This window comes from Pieris napi, chromosome 11, assembly GCF_905475465.1.
Source record: "Pieris napi chromosome 11, ilPieNapi1.2, whole genome shotgun sequence".
Lineage (NCBI taxonomy): Eukaryota > Metazoa > Arthropoda > Insecta > Lepidoptera > Pieridae > Pieris > Pieris napi.
The window spans coordinates 2,532,351-2,549,888 of NC_062244.1; the positions used below are offsets into that span (position 1 = coordinate 2,532,351).

A 17,538-nucleotide genomic window follows, 5' to 3' on the forward strand; every position below is an offset into this window, starting at 1 on the left:
AGAAAAATATAGAAAAAGAAAACGTACACATTGGGTTCATCCAATTTTGAAAAAAAATACAAATTATATTATATTTTTTATACAAATTTGCTATATTCCAACTTGCTGGTCTTTTTTCTACTTCATCGATTAGTAAGTCGATGTCAATATCTTCAATTTCACTCATTTTAAATGCGAGAACAAAATATAATTACGAAAATTAACAAAATTACATGCGATCGCGATGAAAGCGCGCGCTCATCTGAACAGCAAACGGACATTACATTAATATCAAAGCGCGCGTCAACGCGCGATCACCTGCGTCTAGAGACTTTCTCTCTGAGCGCCGCGTTGGCGCGCGTTAACGCGCGCTCATGTGAACAGTTGTATGAAAATACCACAATGTCTAGTCGCGCGATTTGAAAACGCGCGTCAAGTTTTTGCCATCTGAACATAGCCATAAACAGGAAAATAACATGTTTATGTTTATCGTTGACCACAGACGTCACTATGACCCCTTATCTATTCCATAGTTCGAAACGACATTAGTTTAAATTTAGAAAAAAACGTTCTATAAAGTCAATGAATTACTATCACCTACAAGCTGTTTTCTAACCAAACAACTATATTTATGCTTTAAGGTAATTCAATAAGGGGTCAATCTCTTTAGGTTCCACTAGAAGCGGCTTACAAACAATTCCTAGAAACGTAATCATCTTATTTATATTATTGCGCTGCGTCATAAAGAAGCAGTGTAGCGTCGAGTTTCATTCACGAAGGTTGTGTCACTATGTTGCGAGTGTGTTTAGGTGTTTTGGCACTATGTGGTGTTGTACTGACCCACACGTATCATCTTGGAGCTTGTCCTGTTGTGGAACCGATGCCAGGTTTCGATATGAATCAGGTAACCGGTTTTATTTCTTGAAATAGACTTTGTTTGTAGCTAGTTATTTTCTACATCGATAAGATTTTCGTTTAGAATATAGAATATAGATATATAAAACTGTGGCAACGTTGTCTGAGATTTAAAATTAAATTTAGACATAGACATAAACATAAACATAAACATAAACATAATATTTATTCCTAATTTAACACACACACACAAAACAACAATAATCAAAAAAATAATGAAATAATTTTTTTTTAAAGAACAAGGAAAATGAACTTCTTAGATTGTTATTTTGATGTCACCTTTCTTAGAGATGTACATGGAAGATGTGTACTAATAAAACTTTTTTGATGAATTTTAGTATAGCGTCTTACGTACATCGACGAGACCCTTCCAAATTCTTAAAATTATTATTCAAAATTCTTGTAAATTATAATGCGTAGTGTAAAAGTGCATTGTTTAGTGAAACTTAATAATTAAATAAATACGGATTTAAGTATAATAAATTAATAAGGGAACCATTATTTATTGGTAAAGAAATACTAAAAACAATAAATGGCTATTAAGGGTTTCATTTATCTATAAATGAGATAGGTCCTCAACAAATCTGTATTATAAAGTTTAAGAATGAAATATACGAATTTTTGTAATATGTTTTGAAACTATATAACCAATATATTTAAATAGTAGTTACGTGTTTGTTACATATTATTCTTGTTATCAAAACAGAATAGGTTTATCGATCTATGTTCATTGTTCACAGTTATATGTACACAAGAGAGACTTGACCCCTGTCTCACTGATAAACAATGATTCATTGTCTAACAGTGTCATTTGTAACGAACGGTATTATGACTTTAAAAGAACAAATATATTACTGTATGTGAACATACTTGGTTCTCTGTTAAGGCCGATTTACATTATCTTAGTGTTTAGGAGAGTGCTTTAGTACAACTTGAAAGGCAAGTTCTTTAGCGTAGCGTTTACTAAAGCAAGTAGCGTTTACATGTTTCAACTAAAGTACTATCCTAAAGCACTGTCCTAAACACTAAGATAATGTAAATCGGCCTTTATAGAGTTAAGATATTTATTTATTTAGACTTTTTCAATCTCGTCCATTGCTGTCGTTGGTGTGTTCAGACCTTCCAGCAAGAATAACTCGGCTTGTACGGACAAACTAAACCCTTTTTCGTTAATCAGGACGAAATAAAATAAAAAACGAATTTCACTAAACACTAGCCAATATTTATAGTATTATATAGTATATAGTAGTTATGGAAGCAAATATATGTTACTCAGAGTTAATGTAGCATTTTATTAGTGTAAGAATATTTGGTATTAGTCCAGCACTTTTTGAGTTCATTAAATAGAAATCTTTTCTCTTCATAATTTTGTATTATGGTTAAATTACCCTTAGTGGATGTGGAACGATGTTTGTGTGACTGGTACGTAGTGGCGCAGCAGTGGCGTACCTATACCATCTGGGGCCCGTGTCAAATTCTTTTGATGGGGCCCTATCAGAAAAATACTCACGTTGTACTCAGTTTAATTTTATTAAACGTCGAGATTTTCAGCGTACTCAATTACACGTTGTACGATGCGACATTGGAATTCTAATTCAGTTTTTTATTATATGTTTTTAAACGTCTTCAAATACCCGAAACAAAATATAATGTATAACTTGTGTTATTCTTATGTAAGTTTATAATTTTAAATGTTTATATTTATCGACATTTTTCTAGATGCTCGGAGTATGGTATGTAATACAGAAGACGTCTACCGCCTCTCACTGCATCACGTATAACTTCACAAGAACAGATGAACCTGGCACATACCAGCTGGAACAGGTGTCACAGCACTTCATTTTGGGGCTGACACCACTCAAACATGACTACAGGTTAGTTTACGCTACATCTAGCCACTATCAAAGGATCTGCTGGAATATGTACCACGAACAGTACATTGCATAATAAAATAGATTTATGAATAGAGCAGAGTTGGCCTAGTGGCTTCAGCGTGCGACTCTCATACCTAAGGTCGTAGGTTCGATCCCCGGCTGTGCACCAATTGACTTTCTTTCTATGTGCGCATTTAACATTTGCTCGAATGGTGAAGGAAAACATCGTGAGGAAACCGACATGTCTAAGACCCAAAAAGTCGACGGCGTGTGACTGATTACTTGCCTTTTAGATTTAAAAATGATCATGAAACAGATTCAGAAATCTGAGGCCAACACCTAAAGAGATTGTAGCGCTACTGATTTTTATTTGTGAATCGAAAAATTAGGTATTCATATGGTAATATGGTAGTAAACGCTTATAAATTGTATGAAAAATGTATTAGTTCCAGCTATCAAAAACAAATAATCTTATTGACTGTATCGTAAACAGAAGCCCTTGTTTAAATAAGGTATTAAAGTCCTTATTAAATTCATTAGACAGGACAAACACTTGAACTCTATTGTATACAAATATTATCTGTAATATTGAAATAATAACAATAATTAATGTATTTTAGAAAGTATAGAGCGATGATGTCCTGTTTTAGATTCCGTTAGAATTATGTTGATTTTATTTTAATTTTTACGAAAATGCTAAAATTAATATTTCATGTGCGATCCACAGTATCAGGTACCTTTACATTTATTAATTATGGCGTAAGGTTTGTCAAAAATGTTAATTTCTTTAAGTAAATTGTTTGACGCTTTTAAAACTGCATTATTTAATAACTAATTGTTACTCGACGACAAGAAAAAAAAACATATGAAGGTTACGATTTCTTTTATTATTTTACTTGATTTATTTACAAAAAACGGATATTTAATAATACAGTCAAAACTGTTTACGACAACACCGTTTAGAACAACATACCGGTTATATTGACCAAAAATCAAAGGTCCCGGCTGAATTCCATCGACTATCGGATTTTACGACCAAATATGGGTAGTCCCTTCGATGTTATAACAGATTTTGACTGTATTATCAAATGTTAGTGTCTAAACAGATTGACAATGTCATCAGTTTATAATAGTATCATGTAAAAAGTTTACATCAAAGAAGTTTACATCAAATAGTAAATTCAAAAAGAAATATTTACGAATGAAATTGATCTCAAAAGACACTATACCGTGTATACTACATCCACTTATCGAATTTGTATATAAATGTGTTTTACATATATTTAGAATATATGCATGTAAGTTTTCAGACGTGGCAGTTTATTCATAACGAAACCATAATTAATTAATAAATGTTATTTGGATATAAACGCAAATAAAAACTTATAATAATAAAATAATATACATTGAAATAAATAACTAAACTTAACATATATCATTAAAAGGAGTCCCTTTAGGCAAGGTTCCGAAGATACTAGCAGCGTTCCCCCTTTGAATTGCTAGACTAATTCTTTGTCCGAGGTAGCTGCCAGATCTTCGGTCTCCTGTGATGTCGACTAACCTTTTTGAAATTTCTTTAAAAAAGAAAATTTCAAATTTCTTTATCAAATTATATAATAAATATCTTTTTATTTCATTCCAGATATACAGGCATTTTGACAGTAGCTGATCCCTCGGTGCCTGCGCGCATGAGAGTCCGGTTTCCACTTAGTAAGTAAAATTAAATGTATCCTGTATACAATCTCTTTATATATAAAATTCTCGTGTCACAATGTTCGTTCCCATACTCCGAAACGGCTCAACCGATTCTTATGAAATATTTATGCATATTCAGTAAGTCTGAGAATCGGCTAATATCTATATTTCAAACCCCTAAGTGATAAGAGGTTATATAGAGGTATTCACCCCAAAAATATTTTTATGCAAAATTTTATGATACAGCATTCAAAAATACGTTCAACCCTTAATTTTCATCTACCATCTAAGATCAACTCCTATTTTTTAGAAAAATCACAGAAAACCCTAAAATGTTTTCATTCCGGAAAACCGAACCGTCTCTGGGGTAGCATAGCAAAATGTTTCATGTTGGTATGTACTAAAAAGATAGGCTAAGTAAAATTACATTAAGTTCGCGGAGCTAGTTTTAATATAAAAGAATATTGACTTAAGACGTGTATTTAACATCAGCACCAAAATATGTATCAGTGTCAATAATGAGCATTTTTACAGGTGTTGCTGGTTCAGCTAGTTACACTGTGCTAGCCACAGATTATACCAAATACGCGGCTATCTTTACTTGCCAGAAGATGTCATTCGCACATCGGCAATCAGCTACCATTCTCTCCAGGAGTAAGGAACTAGATAAAATATTTGTTGACAAGGTAAGGGAAAATTAATTTTTATTTATTTATTTCAATCTAATAATAACAGTTGCAGATTCATTAAGATACTTGGGAATTAGCTAATTGAATTGAATTACACAAACTATTTTGGTAAAAACATTTCCAAATCAAAATATTATTTATTCATGTAGGTTTAAGTACACTTATGAACATTATTAAAAATTAAATGGGTTTAAATTTACATTTATTGCCAGTTCTTAAATCAGGGACGTTAAACGGACCAGAAGAACTAGCAATTAATCCATCAGTCTATTAAATCCCCTGTTAGTTAAAATAAAAAAATAAGTTTTTTGTAAAAATATTTATTTTTTACAAAATGTTGCAACCATTATATCGTGCTAAAGCAGTTAACTATTGTAAATAAATAAATACAATAAGAAACTCGAACGTTTCATCTCTATAAGCAAGCATTCACTTAGATTAGTGCGGCAACATCTAGCAAACACGTAGTATCAAAGTGTTTTAATAAATAGCCGTAAATACAAAGGTCAAAGTCCAACCAGTCACTACAAGTAGAACCCGTCCACGAGTACGAGGCATGGCCAGCCATCGGCCCCCTCGCTGTAAGGGGAGATACAACGATGCTTGGGCATAAATTTGCTCTTTGTAATTTACACACACCGATTACATGTACGAAAAAAAATAGGCTGCTCCATATCTACCCGCTCACCCAAAATTAAAACGGTTAAAGAACTGGCTTTTGAAGATGCCTAACGCAGAATGGAGATGATACTGAGACCTGACACATTATTACACTCACTCATGCACTCACGTGCAAAAAATTCATAATTAAAGTTGAAAAAAAAACAAATGATTGTGGCATTAAGTATTAAGTTTGTTATTGAAGAGCTGACACAGGAATTTTTACTTAACAGAGTTCTCAAATCTTACACATTGAAAAACATTGTTAAAACGAATAAACACATTTTTATTTTTTATTCTACACAACATAAATAGCTTTAAAATATCATGTACTGAATGTACTTTATCACGCTTAAAATATTGACTGATATTTTAACAGAATAATATTTTTAGAATTTAAAATAGTCATACAATTAAATATTGAAATAATAACTAAATGTGATTTTTTCAGATGCGAACCAAATTAGCATCCTTCAGTGTCGATCCGTACGATTTATCACTTATCTCTCAGAGTGAATGTCCCAAACACCCGAACGGTACCAGTGAAGGGGTAAACATCAACATTGACCCTAACACATTCTCATCACATAACATTGGAGAGGCTGTGAGGAAAACTGGAGGTGTCATTGGTGAGCACACATTTTTAAATAACAGGATCCATACAAACTTTCACTTCACTTTTGTAACGCCTAAACCAGTTATGTATGCTATAATCAATAAAGTCCACATTTAATATATGCCTGTATCTTCAAAGATAAATAACTTCGAGTAACTACATAATTAGGAGTACATTAAGTCTATTCCATTTGTCCCTTCTTTCGTTCGCGTTTTGATCAAAAGTCACCGATATGCAGATTGAGCATTCTGCTAAACGAGCTGGATCTGGATATCCATAGTTGCTCCCCTCAAACTTTTAAATCAGTTTTCCTTTAGTTTTTGTAATTTTAATTGTTTTGTTTAATATTTGTATTATCTCTTCGTGTATATCATGTTTGCTATTAAGTGCTTGTCACATAAAAAATTGTATACCTATTGTGGTTTTTATTTCATAGACAAATAGATCTGCCTTTTGTGCGTGAATGCATTGATTTTCGGGCTAAAGAAATGGCGGTCACGTATGTAGTATACGTAGTGTCAATTAACACTTATTAGCACGTGGACAGAAACATCCACTAGAATAACACGCTAAATCCACTATTCCAAAACTCTTCAATAACGTTTGAAAGTATTAGCAAAACCTTTACATATAGCCATGTTTATTTCAGCTGACGGAGTAGAATACGTCGTGGATGCTGGCAAGAAAGTATATCACAAAGTAGCAAGCAGCAAGGAAGATCTTACTGAAACGCCTCACCAGGGTCGTAACTTGGACGCTGATGCTGAATGGTTACCATAAATTATTTATTCTACAATAAGTCTTAATGTGATAAACTTATCTTAGATATCGTTAGAACATTAAGTTTTCTAGCCATGGTAATATGAACTCGTCCTGCCATGAACTAAAACTACTACACTGCTAAATTAGAATATCTATCGAAGCAAATGTAGAATGTTTAAAAACTTTCAATAGCATGAAGGTCACTGTTACTCAATATTACCGTTTTGGGGCCGTTCAAGTATTACGTAAGCAGATTTCCTTCAATTTATACTCAATTTTATCCCCCCCCCCCCTTGTCAGCAAAAGTAAGCAAAGCTGTCAAAAATAATAGTACATAAACGTATTAATATTTTGTAGGAATCCTCAAAAATGCATTTTGCTTTTAAGCATAGACAATGTGTGGGTAATATGTGTCAAAAAGTAAATAATTACTGTTGACGTAATCACCAAATAAGAAAATCAAAGAACCCCCCCCCCCCCCCATATAGTGCTTACGTAATACTTGAACGGCCCCTAAGTATGTAAAAACCTTAAGCCTATGTAGTTACGATGTCAACAACTAATGGTAACCATGGCAATAAACAAAATCATTTCAAAAGGATCTTAAAAAAGTACATATTTGGTGTAAAACAGTTCCTTTTTAACAAGTAATACTCAGTATTGTGTATAATTATGTGAAAAACCTAATAAATTTATTTCCTATTGATTTTGCGTTTCCTTTGTTATTTAATTATAACCCACACTATTTATACCAACGATAATTAGTTTATTTTTATTCGTGCGTATATTATTATGCCGCTTTAGTTTATTTCTATTCCTTATATATGTAAATGTCAACATTTAGAGAAACTTATTATTGTTTCTTGTTCATAATTATGTTCAAAATGATGAGCAGTCTTTGTCTTGCAACTGGAGGTAAAGCTGTAACCTAATCTATTAAGGTTTAAAACAATACAACATATCTAGTACATTACAAACTAACACATAACCAACGTTGTTATTATTAATAAAACTCGAGGAGAAAAAAAAAGAATTATTCTTTCTCTCCGCTTGTATCATTTGTAAACCTTCACTTTCAAGTTAGTTCGAGCTAAGCTTAGTCAGTTTAAAAAACCATTTATTGGTAATAAAATTCTCTATGCTGATTCACAAGTGGGCAGAGATACAACCTATGAGTCCTTAGATAATCCCAAAAGCAGGGGCAGTACAACCATCTTGGTGCTCTCTCGTGGCTCATCTTAGAAAAGACACACCTGTGTTTCTGGAATATATATTTAAGTGAAGAATCATCTCGATACTGCGATTTAAAGAAATTTGTCCACTTTACAAAAAAGTACCAATTTTTAAAATAGAACTGAGGGGGCAGGATGGCTTCGTAGGATGTTTTCTTTTAAGATCGCTTGAATATGAAGGTCTACAACAAACAGATGGCAACTACAAATCTCGTCTTTGTTATGGTGGGTTATGACCAGCTACGCTACAGTCACTCAAAATTTCATCCCCATCACCTTGATGGCGTGAAGCCTTGTGAATAACAAACGCCCATTTTAGGCACCTAGTAGGCTCTATATAAAAAGGATGCCATGTGGTCCGTGAGCATTATCACTTAACATCTGGTAAGCCACTAGCCGGTTTGCCACTGATCAAAAAATTACGCAAATATTTTATGAACAATGGAATTGATGGATCCCATGATAGAAAACACTTTTCTTGTGCGACTAGAAAAATGCTTAAAATTATTAACCAATAAACTAAAAGAAGTAAAAATTAAACTAAACGTAATTGATTTATTTAAGTAATGCATATGTAAACATGTAAAAGTCTGCTTGAATTATACATTAATTTTAATTAATTTACTCGAAACGCAATACTACTTGAATTTAATCGAATAAAAGCAAATTTTACGAATTTCCTAGTGACACTATAACCCTATATGTATTCTACCCTTAGATTCTTATATCATTAGTAGGTTGCATTTATTTAATACCGAGCCCTGCTATTTTACAGTCGCTAATTCAGATATGTCGAAGGCTTTATGGCCTAAATCCTTTCTCAATAAATGGGATAATCGTCATAAAATATTTAAATTTAAACTAGTAGTTCCTAAAATCGATCTAAAAAGCGTTCAACCACGGACGGAAATTCTCCTAAATAAATTTACCCATTTAAGGCAAAATATTTCATTGATATACTCCTTTTGAATAGCTCCTTTTGAACCTTGACTTTTTAATATAGCCTCTAGGCCAACACTTCTCAGCGGGTTTTATACCCGCTTCAGAGGCTTCAGCGTGCGACTCTAGGTCGTAGGTTCGATCTCCTGTTGTGCACCAATGGACTTTCTTTATATGTGCGCATTTAACATTCGCTCGAACGGTTAAGATAAATATTGTAAGGAAACCGGCTAGCCTTAGACCCAAAAAGTCGACGGCGTGTGTCAGGCAAAGGAGATACAGAAATCTGAGGCTCAGACCTAAAAAGGTTGTAACGCCACTGAATTTAGTTTTTTAAACTCGCTGATGATGTACGAGTATGTAGCTGTATATTTGTGAAAGATATAAAAAAAACGTTTTGTCCCCAGTCCACTTTACAATATTAGTGTAGACATGTTCTCGATTATTGCTTGTACATGCCGGTCGCCTCGTGGCGTATTTATTTTGTGCCCAGACGGGGTTCGAAAGTATGACCACAGGGTTGAGTATAACAACCTCACCACTACGCTGTATGTACTTATTTTGTATACATGTACCAACCTGAAAATATATGTCAAATTATGTTAAACAATATTATGTAATAATATAATTTTTTTTATTTAAGACATCGACTTTTGATTTATTTTTTAACAATTACAAATTTATTTAATATTATAATAATGATAACTTATTATAACTAAGTATTTACAATATTCTTAACCTACATAGTATATTAATCAAAACATATAATTAATATAACATGCACAATGCACATTGCACACTACGAATCCATGTATAATCAAAAGAACTCCGATTTGGGTCAAATATACATCGCTTACTCTATAATTTATTGTCATTGTAAAGGTCGATTATAAGTAAAGTAAGAAAGAAGAAAACTCTAATAATAATCTATTTTCACCATCTTCTCTTGATGCCAATCAAGCTCCCGGAGTTTCTGTTTCGCTGTGACGTGTGTCCTACTGGAACACAACACTTCTTATGTGAATTCTGGCCGTTACTGGTCAACCACTAGTTTTAAACGGTAGATAGTAGATATGCGAATTTAGTGTTTGTATGTGGAAACAATTATTCATAATAAATGATTCCCCTCCACCAAATGCAACGCCTTGGCCACCGTTTGATTCACGGCACTTTGACCACAATCGTTTTCGCACAATATTATCGTTTCGGAGTAATGCGTTACCACATACAAACACACGATTTTAATATATCGGTTGGGGAAAAAGACATCCAATATATTTTCGGCGGTGACCTATTTTATAGAAATAAATTCTTAGACAAATTTCAATCGTTCGACAAATGTAATAATTTTACGTTTATATCACTTGTTTAGTACTCACTTGACAACCTTTTTAGTACAGGCTATAAAACAAGTTGTATTAGTTTTAATTCACTATTAAATTACTTACTTAGATATACTAGTAGTACTAATAGAAGTCTTAGTAAAAGTGTACTTCGTTGTTGCTTCGATGTTCTAAACTTTCTAATATCGTTTTAATTAGCATAGCTAGTAAATGCGGCGCGCGCTGCTTTAATTACGATATACTTTGTAACTTTGGTTTGAACCTGCCCATTATGACGTGAAAGTGGAAAAATTTCAGTGACCTACGGCCTTTTGAACCTTATAAACGTCATACCTATTCCTAAATTGTTTTGCAATTGTAGAAATAGATGCTATCATATCCATACAAATTCAACTTGCATTAGTGGCTGTTGGAGTATTTAGACCTTTTGTTTTTTATTAACATTAACATATTTGTTAACTAGTTTTTTTAATATGTAATTAAATTCTAACGTAAGTCTACGGATTGTGAGGTTTTAAAAAGAGTTAAATATAGTCCTTAGATGTAAGATACACAGGTGTATCCCAACGACATAGCGACGACATTCCGAAACTTCCAATACTGACTTCAACACACCGTCACTAAAAACCGACACCCTGTTGTTAGCTATAGTCATCATTTTAGATTTTTTTGAAGTTATACTTCTTTTGGCGCGTTAGGGGAAAATGATGAGAGTAATTTTTTTCTATTGTTAGTGTCCTTTTTTTACAAACGTAGCGTAAAACTTTTGAAAAGATTTTTATGTGGACGCGTGTACATAAGTAGGTACACGGTTTTTTTTAACACATGCGTCTTTACTAAGACATGGAAAATTATGATCTAGCCGAACTTAAGACTACTTAGTAATTTAAGTCTAACCTAATTTACTAATAAGGATATTTAACAAAAGAAAGTGACTAATTACAGTCTCTAATAAATGAAAGACACTGTGCTCTTGCGTTCTATTTGTTTCGCTTTCCACTGTTCCTTAGCAATACATAATGTATTTTTGTATAGATAAAATAAAATTGCTAAGCGCTTATCAGCGCGCTCATCATCAGCGCTACGGATATTGAGTGAACTAAAGAAATATCCTACAAACATGTCGGAATGGGTATTACAGAATATTGGAAGTTACAGAGTACCAGTGCTTATTCAAATTCCCGATATTTCATGTAGCCTTCGCTATTTTAAGAACTAGCCATAATGAATTAGTATACAGTGAGTACCGAGTTAAATGATACGAAGTTGTATGATTTATATCTACAATCTATTTATCGCAAAATATATTGCTAAACGCAAAACTCGAAGACGGCTTAGATGAAGGTTTTTATGGCGAAACAAATAAAATTTAGTTTTATTCAGCGGCAGCTAATAATAAAAAGTAATAAAAAAAAATATCAAAATGAAAAATCATTTTTTCATATAAGTAACACAATGAACTCTTATGAACGTTAAAAAAACAACTATACATTAAATGCTTCTAATTTTACATTCACTGCCAGTTCTCATCTCATCAAAGGCGTAGAACGGAATATAAGAACTGGAAATAAACTCTCCGCCACTCTTTTTTATCGCCAAGTTTGTTTTACACAAAGTTTGTAAGGAGCTGCAACCATTACACCATGTTCTACATGACATTTTAAGTAATAATATAATTACTAGGTTAGGTCAGCATATGATTTAATATATAATACAGTAGGGACTAGAGAAGCCGGTCATTAGCTTAATGAATCCTTCGCCAAACACTTGCATCCTTTTGGGCCCTGAATCACTTCAAACTGCCATCAGCCTGGGTTTGGTTTGGTTAGTTGGAGTTAAGGCGACTTTCTAAAAAAATGGCGTCTATTTGTGGTATATCTGCATGCTACTTACGAAGTTTATGTTAATGGATTTTTTTTTATATAATAGGGGGGCAAACGAGCTTGCGGGACGACCAAAAAGAGCAGTCCACGCAGCCCATAGACACCCATTTTTAGTGAGTGCGTTGTCGGCCTTTGAGGGAGGAGTAGACTCGCTTTTTGAACATTTGGAGGTCGTATCTCTGAGGGAAGACCCCCCCGGGAGCCGATTCCACAGTTCGCTAGTTCGCAAAAGAAAATGCCTTGTGAAACGGACTGTGGAAGACCTCCAACCATCAAGATGATGCTGGTGAAATTTAGAGGTCGTTCGGCTCGTACGGTGTTGAAAAGGAGGGATCAACCCAAACAATTCTTCCGAACACTCTCCGTAGTAAACTTTGTAAAAAACGCAAAGAGAAAAATAATTTTATTTCTAACAGACAATATACAATATTTATAATATTCTAACCCATAAAGTAGTAATTATAAATATTGATTGATATGAATTTCTAGATTTTAAATAGAAAATTTTAACAAATTTTAAAAGATTGGCACCTTTAACGCTGGCAGCATTTAATCGCTGTATTGCGATACTTATTCGTTGAGCGAGGAGATCTCTCTGGGGTATATTTAAATATTAATTTTTAACTATGAACGCTAGAATTTTTCGGTATATAATTGTTGTATTATAGTCTGTAATTTTTATTATTATATATTAAATATATTATGTATATTGAAGCATCCTGTATTATCTAATAATTTATCAGTCTCGAATAAAATTCAAATTCACGAACCTATTGACATTTATTATAATTAATTGTTAATATAAGTGATTCAATTTACTTTCTTTATTAGTTAGTGCTACGTAAGCAAAATAATTGTAAGAAATTTGTCTTTAGTACCTAATAGTAAGTGATTTACCATTATCGTGTAAACGCCGAAGCATTTAAAAAAAATATATTATCGTGTTACTATAGTGTGCCAATTTTAAACAGTAGCCTGATACACGCAGTCGAAATTAAAAGGTCTGACACGTTTTCCTTACGATTCCATCAACATATGACCAAGTAATTATCAATTGCATAGTCGAATGACCTGCGTTTTTCACGAGTTTACAATGTTGTGTTGCATACAATTATAGTAATTTATTTAAATTTTCTGGGAATTGCAATTGAATTTGGTTAGAGAAAATTCAATATACAATTAAAATAATATATATTTAAAACTGTTTATTTTTAATTGTATTGTGAATATTACAATGTAGGATTTTGATACCATGATGGTTTCTTTTGCATAGATGGCGCCAAAACCTCAAGATTTCGTGGGTGCAAAGAAAGATGAGTGCCAGGTCTGTCTTGACGATGCGGTTGTCATCTCTGGTATGTCAGGACTCTACCCTGACTGTCACAGTGTTAAGGAGCTCTCGGATGTGCTATACAATAAGGTGGTTATTTTATAATATTTATTTAACTAATCTATATTTAAGAGTTTGAAAAGAAATCACAAGAAAATGTTTAAACAAATTAATAAGAATATCAAATTAATTGCTACGTTAAATTCGATTTCTTAAAATATATTATTTTTCAATACAAATACCCGGGTCATCCAGTCAGGATGGGGTAAATACTAAATTTTAAGTTCATTTATAACGGTGACAACATTTTTGAATCGTAAATTTAACTGTCTCGGATAAAAGCAGGAAAAGTTGACAATAATTTATGCTAAAATTACCTAGGGTGAGGTGGGTTAGCGCTGACGTGGGTCACTTTCAACGCTGCATCGTTTTAAATAATAAAGCTAATATTTTTATAGGCCGTATAAAAGAAATACAAGAAAGAATAACTCTATTACACTTAATAAGAAAAAATTAAACAGCGCTGCATTCCCTTGAGCACCCACTTTCTTTCATTTTACATATTTATGATTATAGGTACTTGAAGCTATAATTTTTCGAGCAGGAGGCTGTTGAGTGATACTGCCACCCATGGACACTCACATTGCCACGCAAGTGCGTTGGCGGCCTTTTAAGAAATGGTATGCTCTTTTATTGAATTGGTTCGGAAATACTTCAGTTCCACATAGTGGTGGTTCGCGGCAATATTGCCTAAGAAACGCTCATTTGTGGACGTCGAGATGATATGGTTTTAGTATTCTGCCTTGACGTCCGATATTGAAACTCAGCTGCAAGTATTAGTCCGAACAACTCTGAACACTCTTCATTGTAAATGCGGTAGAAGATCCCACATCTCTACGCAACGCCAAGGGATCAAGCCGCTGCGAAAGTGACTGGTCGTCGACGATTCGAATCGCTCTTCGTTGAATGCGTTTCGTTGGAGCAATTCTACGTTATAATTTTACTACTCTTGCATAGGAAGTAGAAGATGCTGCTCAAAGTACAGGACCTGTAAATGTCTTGATGTGTAAATATGTCACATATTGTTTTCCAGGTCAACCCTATATCTGCCGAAAATCCACGTTGGGAATACAATCATCCAGAGGTAATTGACTCCATTGGAAAAGCACCTGACATAGAACACTTCGATGCTCAGTTCTTCAAGGTGCATTATCGCCAAGCCTCTAGCATGGATTCCATGTCTAGAAAGATTTTGGAACAATCTTACCAGGCTATTTATGACGCAGGTAGTATTTTAATTCGAGAATTCTCCTTTTGATTCCTACAAGTTCTAGTGTATTTTAAATAAAAACCCAGTGGCACATCAACCATGAGGCCCGGGCCTCAGATTACTGTCACCTTTTTTTTTTTAATAAGTAAGTAGGTGATCGAACAGCCTTCTGAACCTGACACAGGCTGTCGCCTCATCTAAGGCATAGCAGTGTTCTCAAGATCTTTTCCTTCACCGTAGGTTTAAATGCGCACATAAAAATTGCATTGGTGTACAGTCGGGGATCGAACCTACGACCTCATAAGAGTCGCACAATGAAGCTTAGGTCAACCTACTATCCTACTACCTAGTACATCTATTTGATTTAAAAAGAAATTGTGACTGCCAAAAAATCTATTTTATTATTATTAGAATAAATAACTGATTTAACATGTGATGAGGAGCAAAAGGGTGTAGTGTTGCATTTTAGAGTTAGGTAAGTGACTTCTGTATGTCAAAAACGTAATTGCTCCGACATATATGAGTTGTACTTAATCGCAATTTTAAATTTGAGTGAGTCCCAGCACGAGGTTAAAATATATTAGTGTGATTTGACTTCTGGCGTGTCGTTTTTTGTATTAATTGTTGAAACTAAGTTTTAGTTCTTGTTGAAAAATCATAATAATAATAATGCCTTTAATCAGATAGAAAATTTTTACATAATTTTTAACTTAAAGTATTTTTTTTTTTTTAAAGACAATTCACACCAATTGACCTAGTCCTATGCTAAGCTGGTGAAGCTTGTGTTATGGGTACTAGGCAACGGATATACATACATATTATAGATAGATATACATATAAATACATATTTAAACACCCAAGACCTAAGAACAACACCAAATGTTCATCACATCGATGTTCGCCTCAGCCGGGGATCGAACCCGGGACCCATGGATTCGCAGTCAGGGGTACTAACCACTAGACCAATGAGTCGTCAAACACTAGTGAGTCGGTGACACCGACAACCCATCTGTTTGCCCAACTTTGGCAAAGGCCTCCTCCATTTCTCTCCACTCTGCTCTGTTCTGAGCTTTCCTGGTCCAAATTTTCCCAGTTACGGATTTTATTTCGTCTTCCCACCTTCGAAACTGTCTACCTCGTTTTCTTTTATTATTTCTTGGGTACCAATATATGATCTTTTTGTTCCACCTCTTATTACGTGACCAGCCATTTTTCCATTTCAATCTTCGTATCCTCGTTGTGACGTCTTCAATCTTCGTGTGGTTTCGTATGATTTTATTGAAAAATCATAATATGCAATTTCTAAATCGTATTATAATTATTATTTTATAAATTTAACAATTGTGCTAACAAGCTATTTAAACACGGTGTTTATATTGCAGGTGTAAACAGTGAATATCTTTCTGGCAAAAAAGTGGGCGTCTACCTTGGGAGCTCTTTTTCGGAGACTGAAAAGTCGTGTGTTTATGTCAATAATATTAATGGTGGCTTGGGTATTTCTGGGTATGTACATATTTCTTTTACTACATTTGACTCCAGAGAGTGATGCAATATTTCGGCCACATTGCCCGGAATCCTTTTTCTCAACCTTAAAAAACTTAGAATATATAAAAATAATAGAAAATCCTTATACCTCGGACAAAGAATTAGTCTAGCAATTCAAAGGGGGAACGCTGCCAGTATCTTCGGAACCTTGCCTAAAGGGACTCCTTTTAATGATATATTTTAGTTTATGTTAAGTTTAGTTATTTATTTCAATGTATATTACATTAGTATTATGTTAATATCTACGTCTATTAAAGATTTTTTATGTATACTCTTGCCTGCTCGCTTTATTAAAAATGCCAACTTCTTGGCTTCCAATAATTTTTCGTTTGAAATATGTCATATTTACTTACCATGGAGACTGCTCAGAGTTATCACCTCGAACGAAGTACTCGTTCCACAACTGAGTGTTTTTTAAGGCAGTTTTTGCCGCGCACCACCACTTTCTGGAACCAGCTGCCCACTTAAGTATTTTCGAACTAATTCGACTAAGGGTCTTTTATGAAAAGAGTATACCTATTTTTAAAAGGCCGGCCACGCACTTGCGAGTCCTCTACCATTGAGTGTCCATGAGCCACCACTTAACATCAGGTAAGCCTCCTGCCCGTTTGCCCCTTGTTCTATAAAAAAGTATATTTTTATAAACGTTCTTAAATTAACTTCTTTTACACTAGACCACAAGCCCATGAACAAAAAATACCTGTGAAATGACCCAACCTGAATTACGCTTAGAAGGCTGTTACTATATCTGAAAATAGCTCTGAGCACTATGCCGTCATTTCTGAGCGGTACATGTGAGTACGTGA

General features: G+C 33.8%; 2 protein-coding genes across 2 annotated transcripts in view; both read left to right on the top strand.

The window, feature by feature from the left end:
- Positions 1-718: 718 nt before the first annotated feature.
- Positions 719-7,329, top strand: LOC125053907 (apolipoprotein D-like). Its single transcript, XM_047655522.1, has 6 exons — positions 719-883; positions 2,614-2,768; positions 4,411-4,478; positions 4,998-5,149; positions 6,264-6,441; positions 7,078-7,329. Exons 1-6 carry the CDS (start codon positions 770-772, stop codon positions 7,206-7,208), a joined length of 798 nt encoding a protein of 265 aa, XP_047511478.1. The 5' UTR covers positions 719-769; the 3' UTR covers positions 7,209-7,329.
- A 6,525-nt stretch (positions 7,330-13,854) lies between these two features.
- The window catches only part of LOC125053966 (fatty acid synthase-like), a 29,477-nt gene continuing 25,793 nt past the window's right edge, over positions 13,855-17,538 (top strand). The window contains exons 1-3 of the mRNA XM_047655602.1: positions 13,855-14,007; positions 15,011-15,203; positions 16,570-16,690. Of these exons, the coding sequence (XP_047511558.1) occupies positions 13,861-14,007; positions 15,011-15,203; positions 16,570-16,690 (461 nt within the window). The 5' untranslated portion in view covers positions 13,855-13,860. The remainder of the gene's footprint in view (positions 14,008-15,010; positions 15,204-16,569; positions 16,691-17,538) is intronic.